Here is a 22,857-nt window from a genome sequence, read left to right as displayed (position 1 = left end):
CGGGGCATACCGCAAAGGCAGCCGGCACCCGACTTCCGGTTTCGGCGTTTCCAGCCCCGCCCTCTCCGCTGCGTCACTTCCGCCGCTCACCTGAGACCACAGGAACGCGCAGAAAGGAGCGTCCCTGGCTCGGTAATGCCTCCAGCCCCCCCGCCCCATGCCTGCCAACTGGACGCCAACATCGGACCCGGATGAGGAGAGGATCGGACCCCGGGGTCCGGGTCCGGCTACCTGGGTCGGTTAGCCGCCCTGGGAATATCCTCGATGATCCATGACGGACGATCTTTAGGAAGTCCTGTCCTCTAGGAACAGGAAACCAACTGGGAGAGGTGCCGCCCTTTTTGTATCTGTAGGTTTCCTGTTCTGGAAGGGAGGATCCCCTCTCTCAGGTGGTGCTGTCATGGACGACCGAATAAAAATAAAGTCAAAACGTCAGAATTAAATTTTTTTGGTCACCGCAACATTGCATTAAAATGCAATATCAGGTAATCAAAAGGTCGTATCTGCACCAAAATGGCATAGTTGAAAATGTCAGCTTGGTGCGCAAAAAAATAAGCCCTCACCAACCAGAGATCACGAAAAATGGAGACGCTACGGGTATCGGAAAATGGCACAATTATTTATTTATTTTTTTTTAAACAAACTTTGGAATTTTTTCACACCGCTTAAATATCGTATATACTCGAGTATAAGTCGACCCGAGTATAAGCCGACCCCCCTAATTTTGCCACAAAAAAACTGGGAGAACTTATTGACTCGAGTGTAAGCCTAAGGTGGGAAATGCTCCATAGATTATTCCCCCATATGGTGTCCCCAGAAGAAGCTCCATAGATTGTTCCCCCATATGCTGACCCCATAAGAAGCTCCATAGATAGTTCCCCCATATGCTGCCGCTGCATGAAAAAAATAAAAAAAAAATGACACACTCACCTCTCCGTTGCTGGGTGTCAGGTGCCGGTGTCACTGCTGGCACCTGAGATACTCACGTGTCCTGCGTCCATGGCTGCTCACCGCTATCTGCCACGTCATCAGTCAGTGACGTTCAGACTGCAGGGTGCGCGGCGCGCACTAACCACGTCACCGCGCCCTCTGCCGTCTGAAGTCACTGACCGATGACAGACAGCAGCAAGCAGCCATGGACGCAGGACAGGTGAGTAACACTATACGTACCCGTCCTGACGCTGTGTCTTGAGCCCCCAGCTTCTCCCCGTGCTCTCTCTTCCTGCCTTCAGCGGTCACGTGGCACCGCTCATTAAAACTCATGAATATGCGCATATTCTTGACTTTAATGAGCGGCACAACGTGACCGCTGAAGGCAGGAAGAGAGAGCACGGGAAGAAGCTGGGGGCTCAAGACACAGCGTCAGGACGGGTAAGTATGACCTGACACCCCCGCCCCCCCTCCCCCTCTGTATATGACTCGAATATAAGACGAGAGGGGGACTTTCAGCCCAATTTTTTGGGCTGAAAATCTCGGCTTATATTCGAGTATATACGGTAAAAAAAGAACCTACACATGTTTGGTGTCTATGAACTGGTAATGACCTGGAGAATCTTAATGGCAGGTCAGTTTTAGCGTTTAGTGAACCTAGTAAAGCAAAACAAAAACAGTTGTGTAATGGCACTTTTTTTGCAATTTCACCGCACTTGTAATTTTTTTCCCCGTGCTCCAGTAGAGGAAATGTTAAAACCAATGGTGTCGCTCAAAAGTAAAAAAACTCGTCCTGCAAAAAACAAGCCTTCACATGGCCATATTGACCAAAAAAATAAAAGTTATGGCTCTGGGAAGAAGAGCAAAAAACGAAAACTCAGACTAAAATACCTCCAGTCATGAAAGGGTTAAGGCCAAGTTCACACAAGTGTATGGGCTCGTGCACACGACAGTGTTAAATCGGACGAGTGCCATCTGTTTTGACTGTGCTGCGCACATGTCCGATTTTCATCGGAGGGTCAAATCAAAATCGTCAATGCAAGTCTACGGATCTGTGTAAAGTGTCAAACCACACTCAGAGGACATCCGATTTTCAGAGACTGACAGAATGGAGGAGGGGGAGAAACTTCCCCCCCCCCCCCTTCTCCTTTGCACTTCTGAGAAAAATAAATTCAACGCTGATCAAACCCTGGATTAGCATCGGACCGTTAATCTCCGTTGGAGAGAATACAGTTGTCAGGGGAGACCCCTTGCTCTAAATGTTCCGTTTTTCATCCAGAAAAAAAATGGATGAATTCTCATCAGAACGGTCGTTTCTATGCAAACTTTATGTCATAAATTTTTATATAATCAACAGTAATTAAAGTTTACAGGAAAAAAATACAGTTCTTGAAAGGGTACTTCCATCTCAAAGATCCTTAGGTGGTGTAATAATAATAAACAAATCCCTCCCATTAGAAATGTAGTACAGTTTTTCTGATTCGCTATGTCTCTTTTCTCAGGCATTGCAGGACCTTAGGTATCCATGTGTTATGAATGGGTCACCGAGGAGGAGAGCAAGCCCAAGCTAAGCCACAGAAAACCAGAGAGGTTGGTATCTAAGTGGATTGCAGACCCCTGATCCTATCCACACAACTAGCAGTAGCCGTGGAGCGTACCTACGATGATCCTAGACGCCTCGGCACAGCCGGAGAGCTAACTAAGTCTAAAGCAAGAAAGGGGAAATCTAAACTGCCCCGGAGCAGACCCCAAAAGGAATAGATAGCCCCCAAACATATATTGTCGGTGAGACAAGATGAAAACACAAACACAGGTAGGAAAATAAGCTGAGCAAATGATGGGGCCCACACTGACTAGACAGGACAGGAAAGGAAAGACGCTGTCTGCAATCATGCAAAAAAAACCCTGCAAAAAGTCCAACACGTCTGATGCAAAAAAACACTGAAGTCGCAAGACTTCACCCACTATATCAGCACTCTGGTATATTCTGAAAGCAGAGCAAAAAGAGGCCAATCTAATAAGGGACAAAACAAACTGGCACAAGCAGTAACATATGGATGGTGATTCAGCACAGCCCCAGCCAGAGCTGGCTGACCCACACAAAACTGAGATCGACAAAACCAGATCTAATGCAAACAGAATAGCAAATGAACACTTAGCTGAACATGCAGGGACTGAAAGGGAAACATCAGACCTCAGGAGGCAGAAGAAAATCACCAGCAGGGATAGAGGGAGACGGCTGTCTTAAATCCCAATCTGATACCCCAGATCTCCAATCGTCGTCCTCATTATCAGGTGGCAAGCCTCTGTTAATCAGATCAGCTCCATTACCTCCAGTAACCACCAGAAGGAGCCCAGAAAGAGAACTCGCAACCCCTCTGTCAATCTGACCAGCTCCACTACCTTCAGTAATAACCAGAGGGAGGCCAGAAAGCGAATTCACAACATCCATGGTTACGACCACTGATATAGTGATGGCTAGTTGCCATAACCACGGATACCTAAGGTCTTGCAATGCCTGCAGATGAGGAAAGAACATTGCGAATCAGAAAAACTATACTACATTTCTAATAAACAACAAAATCCCAGGTACATACAGAATGTATAATCTACATTTGTATCATAAACATCACAGCCGGTATAATTTGGGAAATTACCCTATGGAGCTCCTAACACTAAGTGTCCACAAAAGATTGGAGCAATCAACACCATAATAGCAACAATCAATGTTAAAGAAGTCCTTAATTCAACCATATAAATATTAAAATATAAATATATTATTTACCACATAGTATACAGTGTAACACGAAACAAATATTTTTTCGGGCCAGGAATGCCAGATTATAAACATACACTGCACAGTGAAACAAACATTAATGAGGTAGGAAGTGTATAGCAACTCCCAGAATGCTCACGGCCCCCCAAGGTAGCGACCGCGAAACGCGCGTAGGGGCGCGTTCCTGCACGTGATAACAGACATGGGTAAGGTTAACTCCTAACTATACTTCTTTTTGGGTCTCCTACCCCTGGGTCCATTGATAGGATATAAAGGTGTGATTACTAGGACTTACTACAGGGGTTAATATCAATAGGAGACTTTAAGTGATTTCTAGTTGACATGATGTCTTTAAGTAATGTGATGACATTCTAGGAGTTTGTGTACTATACAATTCCTATCTCATTAATGTTTGTTTCACTGTGAAGTGTATGTTTATAATCTGGCATTCTTGACCCGGAAAAATATTTCTGTGTTGCAAATAATATATTTGTATTTTAATATTTATGATTGAATTAAAGACTTCTTTAAACATTGATTGTTGCTATTATGGTGTTGATTGCTCCAATCTTTTGTGGACAACACTTCTAATAAGAGGTACTTTCTAATAATATTATTACTACACCTACTACATATTGAGATATGATCTTGGAGATGGGAGTAACCCTTCAAGGATGTTAATAACTGCAGTGTATTCATAGAGATCATGTGCTATATGCATGACCCATAAGGGATACAAATTCTGTGCAGCTATAGACTTGAACGGGAGAAAAACAAAAGACTAGTGCATGCCATGCTGCGTTTTTATTTCATTCTGATATTCAATCAATGAAAAAAAAACAAAAAAACAAACAAACAAAAAGCAGTCACATCAAACATAAGGTTGTGTGAACGTAGCGTAACAGATAAGACCATTATCACACAGGTTTGACAGTTAGTTTTGATGCTTTTTTCTCTCCTGCATGAATAAGTAGATTACTTATTACTCACAGTTACTGTGAAAACACTGCAACTATTTCCTTTTTTTAAAAAAAAAAAAAATGCAATAAAAAGTGAATCAAAGACACCAAGTCTGAGCAAGCTGTGAAAATTCATAACTCAGGCCATGTTCACACACTGCCTTTTTTCCCTACAGGCAAAGAAGCGGCTTACAAAAAAAAGCAGGTATTGCTGGGTTTCTGTTGCCTCGTGTGCATGTTGGTGAAGTTTAGTGCCCCCAAAAAAGCATGATTTAACTTCCTTAGGTTCTTGCACATTTCTTGCTGGATTTTTGCACTTACCCCTTTGTTTCCTATGGGTGACATAATGCTGCAAGTATGGTGAAAAAACGCTGAAAGAAGCGACATGCTGCAGTTTGCAAAAATGCAGCAGTTTTCCAAATCAGTCAAGAAAAAAAAATGTATGCGATAAGATTTCTGAAATCTCAGACTTTGCTGGTATTGCAAAACGCAGCTTAAAGCTTGAATTTAAGAAAAAAAAAAAAAAAAAAAAGGCAAAAAAAACGCATCATGTGAACACAGCGCATGTAAGGCCCATTAAAGAGGATCTGTCAGCAGGGATTTGTTATTTAATCTGAGAGCAGCATAATATAGGGGCAAAGAGACTGACTCCCAGTGTGTATCACTAGGTAGGCTGTGTGCTGTAGTTTCAATAAAATCAGTGTTTATCACCAGGAGATTATCACTAGGGGACTAGGTCTCAAGTGCAGGCTGGCCAGGCTAATTTGTGTGAGTAGGGTTAAACAGATCTGGTCATTCTGACCATTGCTACTTCTACAACAAACATAACAGGGACGCAATTAAAGCTGCACCAAGCAGGTCAGTAAGTGACACATTGCAGCAATCAGGGTCTCTGCCCCTGAATTGTGCTGCTCTGAGATTACATAACAAAAAACAGCAGACAGACTCTCCAATTCCTTGAAAGCACAGACATTTGTTCTGCATCGTCCGTTGTCTCACGAATATACAAACTGATATTATGTGAATTAGCGTTCTGGAAGTCATACCTAGAGCAGAGTATTCTTTTAATTTCTCCATAACTTTTTCTTGTTTTAGTCCATTGCGTGGGAGAGTTTTCACAAAGCTCATTCCATCTTTCACATTCAACAGTCGATGAGCCATTTCATCCAAAGCTTTATCCAGTTCCCTCTGGATCTGTGCAAATGAAGTGTAGAGATTAGACTGGTGACCTGTAAGAAACCCATAGTCATCCTGTTCTACCGGTGGTCCGGCTTAGAAATGGAGTGCTGCGAATCCAAACTACAGTACATGCACCGTACGGCCAAGATTTACCAGGTAAGGCCGGCGTCACACTTGCGAGAAACTCACACGAGTCTCGTGTCTCAATACCCAGCACTGCCGCCTGCACTCAAAATACATGGAGCCACACGCTCCGGTCCTGAGCACCGGCGGCAGTGCCGGGTATTGAGACACGAGATGCGTGCGAGTTTCCCCACAAGTGTGACCCCGGCCTAAAAAACTTCTGTCTATGCAGTTCATGTGTACACCTGGTTACTATTACGGCCTAGTAATGGTACACACTATAATATGCAGCTCATTTGCAATTATTTTTTTGCTTACAACACTTTAGAGGTTTGTGCTCCAGGACAATAATCAAATCCAACCAAAATGTGCTCAGTCTGCTCAAACATTCCTTTTTATGGAATGACAGTATATTCAGACTACACAGGGTTTCATTGTAGTCTGTTACCATGGAGACACATTGGCGTGCATAGTAGACAGTACAGTGGATTTTGAACAAACACCACTTGTAAACTAGATTTCATTTCATATGCATCAGAAACAAAACACATCTTGGACTGCAGAGGTATAATAAAACTAGCAGTGGATTACAGTTGTTTGTACTCGGTTAGGGTGGAGATAAAGGATACTTTGCTACACTTATCTTATCGGTTCTGTTAGGACACCGATAAACGGAAGAGGCAATATGCAGGTTTATGGAAGTGAAAAGGTTCAAAGTTTACAGTGCAGTTTAGAAACAATGGACCCAATTCCCCATTTGAATTATCTTTCACTTTTTTTTCTTGTCACGTGGTGTTGGGTTTTTCTGTGAACCAAAGTCTTCAAAAAAGGCGCACACTGTTAAAGAATTCTGCACAAAATAAAAACTGCTCTTTACAATATATATATTAATGTATGTGAGTGCATGTGTGTGCTGTAAGACAGGTAGGACTGGGTTAAATGCTAGCACTACAGGTCTTCATTAGATGCACCTGGCTAGCTCTAACCAAGAACCAGGAAACAGGTTCACCCTGTGGTAGTCTGCTTAATGTTGAGTCGAGTGTGTTGAAGCTGGTGAATGACCAGCCAAAATGCGAGCTGTAGCTGGGAGAGACAAGCCAGTGTCTCTCTCTGAATGAAGACTGAACAAGAATCAGTTAGGAAAACTGAGCAGTCTGTTGTGTTGGAGCTGCAGAGTATAGTGTGGAGGTTGCAACCTGTTCAGTGGGAACGGTGCATGGAGTTGAACACTTCTGTTTGGCGCTGGAACTAAGGCTGAGGGCGCAGTCAGACAGCTGTATAACGCCGCAATGCCTGTGTGAATACTACCCAATGCCTAAAAGAGTGGATCCCTACAGTATGTATTAAGCTAAAAGGAGCAAATCAATTGTAGCAATCTATGACCCTGGCAAAGTTTATCAGAGGAAAGGATTCTCCATTATTTTGGTGTACGAGGCTTATATAATGGGGTATTTCTCTTGCATTCTAAAGCTTTTTGGATCTTTAGCATTTTTCGCAGCTGTCGGTTATTAGTCCATGGTCAGGAATAGGAGTGCCCAAACACTAGAGACACATATGGGATTTTTGCTCCCATAAGGCTGGAAGTACTTTGAATCCTGCATTACAGAAAAACAACATATACACTTACTAGTTAAGCTGGTATAGTAATCTACAAGTCTGACTGGGCCCCAATATAGAGGAAAGCAGTACAAAACAAGGTGCCTATTCACATTTGAGAAAAGTCAGTCCAACTGCTGATCTCAGAGATTTGACAACTATCTAATGTATTACACCAGCTGATGTAGGAGGGAGGAAACGCGCGACATGTTAAATTTCAATATGCCGAATCAGTAGTTCGTTCAGCAGGTAAGTCGTCACCCAAGTAGTCCGGCAGCAATGCATTTTACCCTCCCATTGAGCTTGCAGGAGACGGGATGAATGGATGCCAGCTGAACTAGCAACGATCTAAAGTGTATGGCAGCTTCACAAAGATAAAGGGAAGAAATAAAAAGTCACACTAGGATAAAAGATAATGCAAAAGTGCAAGAACATCCCCCTAATATGCTGCAGAGAAATCTGCAGGACACAGCGCTTTATTTTGCCTCTTTCAGTAGAATGACCTGAAGTAACCTCGGAGAAGGCTGGGGGGAACAAGACACGTGGAAGAAAGGACGGAGAGTCCCGTGATCATGAAGTCACCAGTTTAATGTAAAGAGCCGGCTGGAGCAAGATTGATGGCGTGAAATAACAAGGCCGCTTACGATCCTTGCCAGATAACGGCTGCAGTGTGGGCCTAGAGTTATCCGCTCCTCACATTACAGCTTGTGCAACTACTTCAAAATCCAAGATGAAAAATTTAGGCTCGAGGTCACTTACTTTTGAACCGATAATCGGCAATCTTCTGACCATGCGGAAAAATTGTTTCTTACATCGGGACTTTAGACCTGTAATAAAGAATTCAGAGAACAGACAGTTATGTCCGCATGCCAAGGTTACCAGCACAAACACAGCAAGAGGGGATTTAAAGAAAGCCAGGTTTCCCAGGCCCCCAAAAAACATCAGATATTTGGACTGAAAGATCTGCACAGAAAATAAGCTGCGTTTACATTATGTGGGAATGTGAATCTAATGGCCCCCATGCACTCTGGATCGCAGCAGATGAACCTTCGCTCGTCTGGTGGCTCTCTCAGCCATTCACAGGGGCACCCGCCCTGCCCAGCACTTCTGTGCTCTTCTAGTCACCCCCAGAAATCTATAGTGGGGGCTTAAGTGATAGAAAACAAAAGGTTGGCTGTCCAAAAATGGATATGCTTGTATTCCCCTGAAAACAAAGGCTTAAAGGGGTAATCTGGCCTTAGGCTGCAAGTCTGCACTGACTCCATGTGACTGCAGACTTGTGAATCCTTACATCGCTCACACTGCAAGGATTCACAGATGTCAATGCCGGGAGCGGGCGGTCATATTAGCGCAAGTATGCGATTTACATACTTCCGAGCACATTCCGACGAGACATGTTCAACCTCCCTCAATACACGTGCAGTGAGCATGTCTAGTCGGTATGTGACGCATGTATGCAAAAATCACATATTTGCGGTCATGAGCCTACAGCTCCTGGTATCGGCGCCAGAGAATCCTCACAGTGGGTGCTATGTGAGGACTCACAAGTCTGCAGTCACAGGGTGATTGCTTAGAAGGGAAAAACACTGAGCACAACTTAAGTAATGGTGCTAAAGGTTAGGTTCCCAAACCAAGTAGTTATAAGTTATAAACCTAGCTCTCAACTTTAGGATATTCAGAAGAATATTTATTGTAGTACGTAACAAAAAGTTTCGGTCAAATTTTGACCTTCAGTTAAGTACTGTACCAAATACGTGGTAATAGGTATTAAACCTATTGTGAACATTCATGTGCTCTTAATTGGGGTGGTCCGTCCCACTGCCTGTTGTAGTATGCTTATGGAGGCCAGCAGATGAGGCAACATATGCACGTATGCTGTTTACTGGGGAGATCCGTCCCACAGCCTTGTGTCAGCCAGTAGATGGGGCAGGACGTTCCTCCAGACACAGTATCCACCGCATGTATGTAACTGAAGGTCAAAATTTGACCGAAACTTTTTTACGTACTACAATAAGTATTCTTCTGAATATCCTAAAGTTGAGTGCTAGGTTTATAACTACAGGGTGATTGCTGACTTGTAGCGCAAGGCCAGAGAATCCCTTTAAACAAAAAAAAAAAAAAAGCAAAACTTTAAAGGATCTGTTATTTTAAGTTTGTTTACTGTAAGTGATATCTGTAATTTGTTTGGAATCCCTTCTTATGTACAGCACCATGGAATCAATGGTGATATATATATATATATATATATATATATATATATATATATAATAAAAAGGATATAGAGAAGAAAAATGTAATTCTAGAATAAGTGATAATGGGGACTGATGAGAAACTGGATGTTCTAGGGGAACATTCCACTAAACCATCAGGAAAAGCCGGATTACTTACCGGTAATGCTCTTTTAATGAGTCCACGACAGCACCCACTGGAGGTATCGGATCCGCCCATTTGGAACAGGAAACCCTACAGGAAAGATCAGAGGGGCGGTCCGCCTTTCCTCCTCAGTTTTTCGTTTCAGAGTACCAGAAGGACAGCCAAGGATTAGGCAATGTTCTCTTATTTTAACATCTTTCTTATCCATTATTTGGTTAATATACTTTAACTATTGATATCCTTAGGGGGGGGAAGTGAACGGGTGCTGTCGTGGACTCATTAAAAGAGCATTACCTGTAAGTAATCCGGCTTTTTACTCTTCGCCACGACAGCAACCACTGGAGAGATTCCAGAGACCATCACCTGGGTGGGACCACCGTGCCAAGGATAGTCCTGCCAAAGCTTAAGTCAGAGGTTGATGAAAGATCAAGTCTGTAGTGGTTATAGAAGGTAGAAGGGGATGACCAAACTGCCGCCTTACATATAGTTTCAATCGGAACATCTCCCTTTTCCGCCCAAGAGGTTGCCATTGCCCTGGTGGAATGCGCCCTGATGTTCCCTGGAGGATCTTCGTTTTTTGCGGAGTAGGCTAAACAAATGGCCTCTCTGTTCCACCGGGAAATGGTGCTCTTCGTGACTCCATACCCCTTCTTACAGCCCTGAAATGAAACAAATAGGGCCCTACTCTGCCTCCAACTGTTGGACCTCTCAATACATTTTAGGACAGTTCTTTTGACGTCCAGAGTATGGAACTTCTGCTCTTCCGGAGTAGAGGGATTTTTATAGAAGGTTGGGAGGAGTATCTCCTGAGATCTATGGTATTTTGTTGCCACTTTTGGCAGGTAGGCAGGGTCTGGTTTTAATACCAATCTGTCTTGGTATTCTTGAAAAAAAGGTGGATCTATTGACAAGGCCTGAATATCACCCACTCTTCTAGCTGAGGTCAGTGATACTAAGAGGGCCATTTTAAGTGCTAAGTATTTGAAGGGTATTGTGTCGATCGGCTCAAAGGGGTCTACCGTTAGGGCGTCTAAGACCAGATTTAGATCCCATGTAGGGACGGAGGGTATGTGGATTGGAGCTATTCGTTCACATGCTGTAATGAAACGAGTTATCCACTTGTTGCCTGCTATATTATGGCCATATAATGCTCCTAATGCCGATATTTGTACTCTTAGTGTATTTACTGCTAAGCCTTTCCCCTTCTGCAGAAATTCCAAGATTGGGATTATCGGAACTTCTGCTGTATGAGGTACTGTATGGAATTGAAGAAATTTTTTCCATATTCTAGTGTAAATTTGGGTTGTGGACTGTTTTCTACTTTGTAGCAGTGTAGTAATTAAGGACTCCAAGAATCCTCTTGTCCTCAATAACTGCCTCTCAAATTCCACGCCGTCAAGTGCAAGCTGAGCACTTGAGGGTGGAAAAAGGGGCCTTGGGAGAGTAGATTGGCAGTCGGAAGGATCCAAGGATCTGTTATTGACATAATCTGCAGCCACGAAAACCACGGTCTTTTTGGCCAGAACGGTGCTATTAAGATTATTCTTGCTTTGTCGTCTCTGATCTTCCGAATTACTTGAGGTAGGAGGATCAATGGAGGGAACGCATACGCCAGGTTGAAATTCCATGGAGCTAGAAAGGCGTCCAGTATGTTTGGGTGATCTGACGGAGATAGGGAGGCAAATGTTTTTATCTGCCTGTTCTCCTTTGAGGCAAAAAGGTCCACCTCGGGTTGTCCCCATGAGGCTACTATGTCCCTGAAGACCTTCCGATTGAGGCACCACTCTCCTTGTCATAGAGTGTGTCGGCTTAGGAAGTCTGCCTTTTGATTGCTCTCGCCTCTGATATGAAGGGCCGAGAGGGACAAAAAATAGTTTTCTGCTAAGTTTAAAATTCTTGCCGCTGAAGACATCAGAGTCTCTGATAGAGTTCCTCCTTGTCTGTTTATATATGCCACTGTGGTGGTGTTGTCCGACAGGATCCTTACATGCTTCTGTTGGAGCTGCGGAAGGAAGTTGTATAGAGCATAGAACACTGCAGTCAGTTCTTTTAAATTAGATGAGTAATCGCATTCCTCTTTACTCCACCTTCCCTGACGAAACCCATTCTCCATGTGGGCTCCCCAGCCCTGGGGACTGGCATCGGTGGTTACGATACAGGATGGAACTATAACCCATGGAACTCCTGAACATAAATGGTTATCGTCTAACCACCACTCTAGGGAAGTCAAGACTTCTTGTGACAGGGTTATTTTGCTCTGCAAATGACCACTATGTCGCTTATCCTCCTGGAGGATCTGGTGTTGTAGCGTACGGACATGGTACTGGGCCCACCGGACTGCCGGGGTGCAAGAATTTAGTGATTCTAATAGTGACATTGCTTCTCTCAAGGATACACGTGGTTTATCTATAGCTGCTTGTATTTTTTGTTTTGTGAGGGTGATTTTTACCTGAGGTAGTAGACATCTCTGGGTCAAGGAATCTAGTTGAAATCCTAGAAATGTCTGGACTTTTGGATATTGATAATCCAGCCAAGGCTCTGAAAAGAGGAGATTGCGTCAGTTACGCGTTCAGTTCATGGTTTGACTGAATTCCCAATTATTAGGAAGTCGTCTAGATATGGCACAATTAGTGTGTCTTTTTGGCGAAGGTAGGCCATCACTTCTGCCATCACCTTGGTAAATATTCTTGGTGCCGTGGAAAGCCCGAAGGGCATTGCCGCGTATTGGAAATTACAAATCCTTCCCTCGACTTCCACTGCGACTCTTCGGTATTTCTGGAATCTGTTGTGTATAGGGAGATGATAATAAGCATCTTTTAAATCAATCCCTGCCATTACGCAATTTGGGAAAAGAAGCTTTACAGTGGATCTAATTGATTCCATTTTGAAATTATAATTTTTTTATAAATGAATTTAGCTTCTTTAAATTAATAATGGTTCTAAACGTACCGTCTGGTTTAGGCACCAAAAACAGGGGAGAGTAAAAGCCTCTACCCTGTTCCTCAGGGACGTCAACTAAAACTTTTTTAGCTAGTAGGACTCGAATCTCGTCTTCGAGAGCCTTTTGCTGAAGTGAGGAATTAAGGCGAGTTATAACAAAGAACTCATAGGGGATCCGAAGGAATTCAATCTTTATTCCTTCCTTGATTATGTTCAAAATCCATGGGTTTAACGTAATTTGTTCCCACTTGGTAAAAAAAAATTTTAATCTACCCCCAACTGGTGGGTCTAAACTCTTAATTTTTATCTCTCCTATATGTTGGCCCTCTGAAGATGGTACCCTTCTGCTTTTCGTCTTTCGTGGCCCATCTGTTCGTTCTGTCCGATTGCCTTCTTCTCCCGAATGGCCGTCTTTTAAAGGTTTTCCTATAAAACAGAATGGGAGAATCACTGAAGGCCTTTTTCCTTTCTTTTGCCTTGGCGAGAATTTCGTCTAAGGCCTTTCCAAAGAGGAACTCACCCTCGCATGGGGTTGCACTAATTTTGGATTTTGATTGTGTATCCCCTTTCCAGCTCTTTATCCACAGCGCGCGTCTGGCGTTATTCACCAGGGCTGCCGACCTCGCTGCCAGTCTTAGGGTGTCCGCTGAAGCGTCTGCCATAAAGGCAGCTGCACCTCTTATCAACGGGATGGCTGCACGCAGTTTCTCCCTTGACACTCTTTGCTCAATCTGCTGGTCTAATTGATCTAGCCATACCAGCATTGATCTAGCAGTACATGTGCTGGCTATTGCGGGTTTGAATACCCCGGTGGTGGATTCCCAGGACCTTTTGAGCGAAGATTCAGCCTTTCCGTCTAATGGGTCTGCTAACAATCCTGCGTCCTCGACCGGGATCGAGGTCTGTTTGGAAGTGGAGGATATGACGGCATCCACCTTTGGTACTTTAGTCCATTTTAATAGATCTTCATCAGTGAACGGGTATTTCCGTTTTGAAGCTGATGGGAGAAAACCCCTCTGGTCGTGTTTCTCCCACTCTTTTGATGAGGTCCTTAATTGCCGGTATCACCGGAAATGATCTCCTCTTTTTCTCTGCCAATCCCGCAAACATAATGTCCTGCGCGGTTTGGGCTCCCCTTTCTTCTTCACATCCCATAGTATTTCTAACCGCTTTTACAAGGTTATCTACGCTGTCCAGTGGAAAACATGCACGTCCTTCCATCTCCGAGGATGACGATGAGGACGTGGATGCGGAGCCTGAGTTTAACTCCTGTTCTTCCTCTGACTCTGAACTAACAATGACCTGTTTCTTATGACTGGACTCTGCGGGAGTGCTGGCACGGTTGATGGCTTGTATTTCCTCCCCAATTATGGCTCGGATATCTTTGGAAGATATCGTCGACCCCTGCCTGGTCTCTTTCATGCATTGTTTGCAGAGTTTTTTGGGGTAGGAGTCAGGGAGAGGATCTGAACATAATGCGCATTCTTTATGTTTAGTTTTTTCTTTTTTCTTTGACTGAAGTGAGAGGTCAAAGGTAAAGAGAGAGGGGGGGGGGGAGGGGGGAGGTTAGCTTAATAGGTAGAGTATATACTTTGCACACTCACCCAGTGAAGCTTAATACCGGGTCGGATGGCTGAGACGGTCTGGATCGGGTTTCTGCTGCCTCGCTCCTGCGGACAGTCTCTGTCCTGACGCTGCGGTCCCTGGTGAAGTTGCCTCCAGCTGAATCCCCTGCTGGGGTTTGCGACTCTGCGGGGGACGACATGGTTCCAACGATGCAGCGCTGTTTTATCTTTCTTCTTGTCGTGCCCCCGGAAGTCGCCCTGTCACAGGGCGCATGCGCCGCGTCATCGCCATCCTACCCCGGAAGTTCAACCATTACTTCCGGGGTATAGGAGCGTCGGGTGCAGGCCGGCTTCCGCGCCACCGCTACTCACACGCGCGGCTCATGGCCTCACCTCCACGCTATATCCCCACCGATTGGGGAAGACCGGGCGGCCCTCCCCGGACCCGGTCATTACCACTGTGCCACCAGACGAGGGGGGAGCCGTCAAACGGAATCTCCCCCGACGCTGCTTCCGGACCGCAGCCCCTGCCGTTCCCGAGGAGACCGCACAGGCGGATGCATGGCCCGGGTAAGATCCTGCAGGATCCTGCTCCATTTGGAACAGGAAACCAAAACTGAGGAGGAAAGGCAGACCGCCCCTTTTATCTTTCCTGTAGGGTTTCCTGTTCCAAATGGGCGGATCCGATACCTCCAGTGGGTGCTGTCGTGGCGAAGAGTAAAATGTAGATTCTGTATGGATTAATGATACAAATCGTGGCTTTGTGTAAGGGTTACCTAAGCAGAACAGCCAGGCTCTCTGGCACTGGTAGAGCTGGGCCATTTATTATTCATAGACTGCAGCACTCAGTACTTTATGGGCTGAATAATGATCGCTATATAATGCAAATATCACAGGTGGCTGGCTGAGAGGTCTCTGAAGTTCGGAAAGGGCAGTCGTTATCTCTATGTTAACACAAAGGTTATAGACAATAGTCTCCGGGAGATAAGTCACGCAGGCAGGAGCTGCGCATCTGCTACGGCCCAATGCAGCCTGCAGGCCTTGAATGCAATTATTCCTGAATATTTAATCATGCTCACTCTCAATCACGTCGATGAATTTCCATCTTGGAAACAAAGTATGCCATAACCCCCCACACACATCCCCTGAGTGCCCCTCAATGGCACCTATAGCAATTGGCCCTCTTGCACAGATTTATGGTAGAGCAACGCTGAATTCAGACAGCCCGATCATTGTGAACGAGCACTAGTTACTCTAACTGTGCAGTCTACACAGGGTGCCGATCACCCAATGAATAAGCAAAACGCTTGTTAGTCAGGTGAAATAAGCTTTCGGTTTGTACAAGGATTAATATCCTGCTGCTGACTCCGAGAGCAATCTATTACAGGTCGCTCAGTGCGGATCCGAATGCTGCCGACTGGCACTAGGATAACTCTCTGCATTGCTCAGGGTAAATGGACCCTTCCTCACTTTCAAATCACTTTTTACGCAGTTAGTACAGATGAAAAGAAAAAAAATATCCATTAACTAAGAAAACAGTGACGTGGACAGTCAGAAGGAGAGAAAAAAAATTGTTTAGTTCATCAAGTTCATCTAAACCCCCCACCATTTACGCTTGAAATCAGCTGAGCTACATTTAGACAGGTGTATGAAACCCAGTTCCAGAGGATCACTACTCTCCATGCCACTAACTGACCTGTAGATGGGTCTGTGTGGAGTTCCCTGCACTCATCTACATTGTGGAGAAGTGCAGAACCCGCGTACCATGCATCTACATTGTGGAGACGTGCAGAACCCGCGTACCATGCATCTACATTGTGGAGACGTGCAGAACCCGCGTACCATGCATCTACATTGTGGAGAAGTGCAGAACCCGCGTACCATGCATCTACATTGTGGAGAAGTGCAGAACCCGCGTACCATGCATCTACATTGTGGAGACGTGCAGAACCCGCGTACCATGCATCTACATTGTGGAGACTTGCAGAACCCACGTACCATGCATCTACATTGTGGAGACTTGCAGAACCCACGTACCATGCATCTACATTGTGGAGACGTGCAGAACCCGCGTACCATGCATCTACATTGTGGAGACGTGCAGAACCCGCGTACCATGCATCTACATTGTGGAGACGTGCAGAACCCGCGTACCATGCATCTACATTGTGGAGACGTGCAGAACCCGCGTACCATGCATCTACATTGTGGAGACGTGCAGAACCCGCGTACCATGCATCTACATTGTGGAGAAGTGCAGAACCCGCGTACCATGCATCTACATTGTGGAGACGTGCAGAACCCACGTACCATGCATCTACATTGTGGAGACGTGCAGAACCCACGTACCATGCATCTACATTGTGGAGACGTGCAGAACCCGCGTACCATGCATCTACATTGTGGAGACGTGCAGAACCCGCGTACCATGTATGTAGACACAGTCTCATTTGCAGAAGAAAAGTGGGCATTGACCAACACTGGTCATTGTGCTGTTTGGGTGCAGCCCATGACAGACACGCACAGCACACTGACCAAGAATATGTTTGTTTGAACATAGTCCAAGAGCTGTACTGCATTTCATTCTGGAAGTATTTCCAACAAAAAAAATAAAAAAAAAAAATTTATTTTTATTTTTTTTAAACTATCGCACCTCTAGGAGAGAAAATGTCCAGAATCCAGTATCACAGAATACTTTGCATTTCATGTACCTCTGCAGTCTATGCTCTACTCTCAGAGCTGTAATACACCCCAGTAACCCAGAGAAACATTCGCCAGCAGAGAAAAAAAATTGTATATCTTGGTTGCGAGTTTACATATATATGAACACATTTATTACCTGGAAATCAACTTTGGGGCCTGTACAGAATTGTGATTTTATTGCATATATTCTACCCAGACTATATTTACTACACAAGACACACGTATGACATATGGATGAGGCAAGTTGGATCAAGTTTTTCACCTCTACAACTTCTGCCATGATTTTTTTTTTTTTTAAATAACTGCAATGACTATAAATACTTACTCTCACGCTGAAATATAAAGTTATATACCCATACGGTCACCATTGTGGAGGCAAAGGTCAGCATTATAAGATGACATGGCTCGAGATCTTTGAAGGAATCGTTTACAAAGCTTCGGAAGTCCAGCACATACTGTAGAGCTATTTCTTTATAATCCATTAAGGTTTTCTGGGGAGACAAAAAACAATAAAGCATAAAACAGCTAAAAAATGACTACACAGATAAAGCATCCTCTGTATTCCCTTGCCCAGTCTGCACAGTAAAGCAGAGTCACTAGTTTTAGTGGTTATGCAGACTACAAACGTACAGTACCACAAGCAAAGACCACTGTGTACTCTTCTGTAAGCAAGGGAGCAAAGGAAACTTTATTGTGAAGTCTAGATATGACAATAGCTATACTTCACAATAAATAGACATATTCCCTTTTCTGTCAGCACAGAGACTGAAAACTAAGGTCCATCATATAAAGCCATCTTTCCACCAATTGCCACCCCATTTTTCTTTGATTTGACAGCTCTGGCTTCATAGAGCCAAAGAAGCATGGAGATAGTAGCGTTTTAAACCTGACCCAGAAAACGCGCGTTTTTGATGCGTTTTTTTCCGCACGTCTTCTGGACCATAGGAAATAGCTAAAAACGCGGACTGAGCCGCAAAATTAATGAACATGCTGCGTTTTTAGCAGCTAAGCGTTTCCTTAGCGGTAAAAAACGCATCCATTGGCAGAAAAAAGGCCAAAAAGCATTAAAATGAATGGGAAGCTTCTTTTAAGCGTTTTTGAAGCGGTTTGACCCCTAAAAACGCTTCAAAAACGCTACTGTGGGCACACAGCCTAAAACTCAAAACGTCAGAAGAATCATAGGGCCATAATAAACTGTCAGATAAAATAATTGGGATGAAATGCATTAACAGATGATCTTGCGTAACGAACAAGATACTGCAGTTAGGGGTCTTCACAAAAGCCTGGCGACTTATTAATATGTGTGTAAGTAGATGACTTATAAAAGTGGGGACCTGTGAGGATCTGGTCTTGTTTGAAAAACTATTGGACCAATTCGCGTAGAGCGGAATCCACGGCTCTAAGGGATGCGGACTTTTTTCAGCACCAGTTATGTCGCTCTTCTTGTTGTGTATTATTAGAGATTCGCTCGCTCGTCACTTCAGCCTCTGGAATCTATGTCTATATTCAGTGGCAGTAAGCAGAAGAAAATGTGCCGGCTGGATCTTATGTTTACCCAAGGCCAGACAGGACTTTACCTTTACCACCAATCACTCCATTACTCCCATCGGTGTCTCAGGGTCCTCAATTAAGCCATTGTTCTCCCAACCACTAGTCCCATTATAAGGATGGAGATAGTGGATCCGTCACCACAGTCCCAGGTGATGGGCTCAGCATCAGGAAAATACCTCCACCAATGCACAGATAGCTCTATTCCAGGAGGGTGCGGGTGGCGGCTTGGGGTATTTAGGACACTGACGAGGGAGGGAGTGAGTGCGCGAGTGTGTGGGGTATGTTCTTGCTGGTTGGAGTGGGATGCACGTGCTACGATTGTGATATCTATCATCTGGAGGAACATGGGCTCAGACTGCAGCCTATACTGGTGGGAGATCCAAAACCTGTGGGCCAACCAAAAGTTACGAGGCAGTGTGTATCACCTGGAACGAGAGCAGTGTCAACTACCGATCCCGGGTTGGGACCTTGTGGACTGAGGGCTTTGTATTTTGGTCTGGAGTTGCTGTATGACTGGAAGGAAGGAATAAAACTAATTGCATAGTTAATCACCTAGGCAGATTATTACAACCCACATCCTCACAGAACATAAATGATCAGAAAAAGATACAATTAAAAGGGGATGTCCACTACTAGGACAACCCCTTCTTGAACTAAAATATTTGGCACTGATAAATAAAAAAAAGCTTATACTCCCCTCCCGTGCCGCTCCAGAGCTCTCATGCGGTGTTGTGACCGGTGCCCAATTAGTGCCGCAGTCACTATCCCCGCCTTCATACATAGGCTTTTTCACACAATGAAAGCCTATGAGCGCCGCAATGCGCCGGATCCGTTTTTTTGGGTCTGAGCATGCTCAGTAGCTCTGCCCACAAGACATATATAAAAGCAAGACAGTGGGACCCACAGCCACACCCAACATGCCACCCAAGAAAGCAACCAAGCGCAGCAGGAGAAGGCAGGAGACCACTGCAGCACCATCAGCACCACCACCACCCCAAATGGAGCAGCAAATGGAACATGCTGAGGAGGGGAGGCCAGCAGCAGATGAGAGACGGTAATTATCAAATCCCCCATTCCTCCAAACTAGGGCTATTGAATATCAAGATATTCATTGGCCCTTTGTTTCTCTTTATTCAACAGCCGCCCAATAGATGCAGCAGCAGCAGCAATGGCAGCAGGTGGAACACCACCCACAGGCATGGAGTGTGGCCACCAGGAAGACAGCACATCATCTTCTGGGAGCCCTCCCTCGCATCGTCAGCGTTTGACGGTAAGTTTTTATTTCCAAAATCCATCATCTCTGTAATATATGTCTATTCATTGCCTTTTATTTCAAAACAGGATTCACAAGATGAAGAGGAGCTCCCAGAAGAAGAAGGAAGGGGTGGACAGACACTTGGAGTGGGCTCACAATTGGTAAGTTTTTTGCATCAAACGCAGAAACACAACATCACACTACACACAACACATAGAAAACAATGTTCTGCAGACCACACACAGCAAACAAATGCTTACATCCAAAGACATAACATTTTTTGTTTTCTTCTCTAATCTTCCCAATCTGGTGCTCGGCCAAGAGGTCCTCGCAGTGCCTCCCAGGGTCGTCGGCGACAGCAACGCGGCGGTCACCAGCGTGCAAGTATAAATATTTTTGCACTTTTTATTTCATTTCTTTTGTGGAGGCTAATTATGTTATTTTTGTCTTTTTCTTTAACAGCCTTCACAGCGTGCTCCCGACTCTGACGGTGAGGATGGAGGACTCGATGTGGACCACCTCATCGATCTCGTCAGAGAAAGGGAGCCGCTCTGGAATATGGCTGACCGCCGCCACGCTGACCTTATCGTTACCCGACGACTCTGGGAGGAAATCTGTTCGCTCCTTGTGGGCCGCTGGGAGGACCTCGATGTTCTGGCCCAGATTAAAGAGCGTAAGTATATACAGTACCGGTTGCTTGATGTAAACCAGTGTTTCCCGAACTCCAGTCCTCGTGGTCCCCACGGATCATGTGTTCAGGATTTCTATTTACTATGGAAATCCTGAAAACATGACCCCTGGGGACCATGAGGACTGGAGTTTGGGAAACACTGATGTTGTATACTAACCACTTTGTCCTTTCTCGTTTCAGGGAACAGAATTGTGAATCGGTGGCGGTCTGTGAGGGATCGTTTCAAGAAGGAGTTCAATAAAGAGATGCGGGCCCCGAGTGGATCTGGAGGACGCAGGAGCAAGTACAAGTACGCAGAAGCCCTGTCGTTCCTCCGGGAAACAATGGTCACTAGAAGGTAAATATTACACACCACATGTGAAAAAAAATGTTAGATGTAAATTTTTTTTTTCAGCCAGGGCCATACCATGTCAGTATTTTAATTGTTTTTTTTTCTCTTTATTCCACAGCACGGTGAGCAGCACTCGGGAGCCTGCACGATTGGACCCTTCTGAGGCGATCCCTGAGGATACCGGCACCGAGGGACACTTCGACCGCCCCGGTACATCTGCACCTTCCCAGCCTTCCCACACATTCGACCCATCTGTCCCATCCACCAGCACAGGAGCATCGTGGCCGCCTACATTACATGAAGCTGCTGGTGAGGAGATCGCTTTCCCTTTACCCCACCCTTCTGCCCCTGCCACCTCTAGTACACCTGCGGGTACTGGGCGGCAGCAGCAGAGGGGTCAGGAAAAGACTTATGCGCCAGAGTTCTTGCATCTGAATGCATCTTTCCAGAACTGTCTAAAAGTCTTGTCAGAGCAAATCTCCGCAGGCTATCAGCAGATCAACTCCAGCATTCTGGAGGTGAAGACACTTCTGCAAACCATGCATTCAGAAGCAAGATCTTCGCCAAACCACACCTTTTTCAGGTCTGTTGTGGAGCGCATGGAAACGCTCTGTCCTGCCCAGCAGATGCATGTAATGCATTCATGCCACGCTGCTCTCCAGCAAGTTACCTCCCAACCTCCTCCTCCCACCACAGTAGTTCCTCCACCTGCACCCCCTCCAGCCACTTTCCATCCTCCCCCCTCCTATTACATCTACACCCCCTCCAGCCACTTTCCATCCTCCCCCTCCTATTACATACCAGCAACCTCCCCAGCACCAGCAACCTCCCCAGCACCAGCAACCTCCCCAGCACCAGCAACCTCCCCAGTTCCAGCAACCTGCCCCGTACCAGACATCTCCCCACTTCCAGCAACCTGCCCCGTACCAGACACCTCCCCACTTCCAGCAACCTGCCCCGTACCAAACTCCTTCCCCATACAACTTGCCATCAACATCATCTGCTCCTACAGTCCCTGCCCAACCCTCCACTCCACCACCCACCACCTCTTCTGCTTCCCACATGTCCACCCATTCTGTAGTTTTTTTCCACACCTTCACCTCTAACTGTTCCTTCCCCACCACGATCCCAGTCCTCTCTCCACACTCCCAGTGTCGAAGTGTCCCGCAGCCCCTCCAGCAGTATTTCCACCACACACTACACAGATTTATAATGTGTGTATTTAAATAAAAATGACCAGTTTTATGGTTTCAAAGCTTTATTAAACAAGTTTATTAAAATTTTAAAAAAGTTTACTAAAAAAAACATTTTTCAATAAAAGTTAAATTATTTTACACTGGTTGTCTGTCATTTCTTTCTGTGGCGAAAAAGGTTAAATACAGGGTATTTAAAAGGTGAAATGGTATTCAAAACTAGGTATATAACTGTGGGTAAATTTTAGCTTTTTGCCACAGTTGTGTTCCTGGTTGTGTTTGAAGCAAAGTATTTCACCTAAAAAGTTGTGTTTATTGTTGGTGATTTCATAACAATGTACACAACTTTTGTTAAAAGGTGAAATACTTTGCATAAAACACAACCAGGCACACACCTGTGGCCTAAAGCTAAAAATAGTAAGACCATGACAAGATAGCCAACTTTGGTTGGCAAAGGTATATACTGTTGGTCCAGAAGGTACACAAGTTTGGTTAAGGGCACAAATCTTTCACACTCTGTCATCCTGCCAGTGTACTCTGCCTTGAGGTGACAAAGTATATTGCAAAATTGTCCCTCATTACTGAAACCGTCACAGAACTTCTAGTGGTAATGTCATGGTAATCTTGCAAGGTGGTTTCTTCAGAGGTGTCCTCAATGGAAATGGGTTCCTTGCAGATAACAAAATTGTGGA

At 45.0% G+C, this 22,857-nt stretch overlaps 1 protein-coding gene across 1 annotated transcript in view; it reads right to left on the bottom strand.

Annotated features, from left to right (window-relative positions):
• SGPL1 (sphingosine-1-phosphate lyase 1) overlaps positions 1 to 22,857 on the bottom strand; it is a 67,071-nt gene that overhangs the window by 30,411 nt on the left and 13,803 nt on the right. The window contains exons 2-4 of the mRNA XM_073574894.1: positions 17,470 to 17,635; positions 8,323 to 8,390; positions 5,712 to 5,859 (exon numbers count right to left, since the gene is read on the bottom strand). Coding sequence (XP_073430995.1) covers positions 5,712 to 5,859; positions 8,323 to 8,390; positions 17,470 to 17,635 — 382 coding nt within the window. The remainder of the gene's footprint in view (positions 1 to 5,711; positions 5,860 to 8,322; positions 8,391 to 17,469; positions 17,636 to 22,857) is intronic.

This window comes from Dendrobates tinctorius, unplaced genomic scaffold (genome assembly GCF_039654945.1).
Source record: "Dendrobates tinctorius isolate UK_male_01 unplaced genomic scaffold, ASM3965494v1 ptg000040l, whole genome shotgun sequence".
In the NCBI taxonomy this organism is placed as follows: Eukaryota; Metazoa; Chordata; class Amphibia; order Anura; family Dendrobatidae; genus Dendrobates; species Dendrobates tinctorius.
The sequence above is the reverse complement of the archived record's forward strand: the minus strand, read 5'-3'. Positions and strand labels throughout refer to the sequence as shown.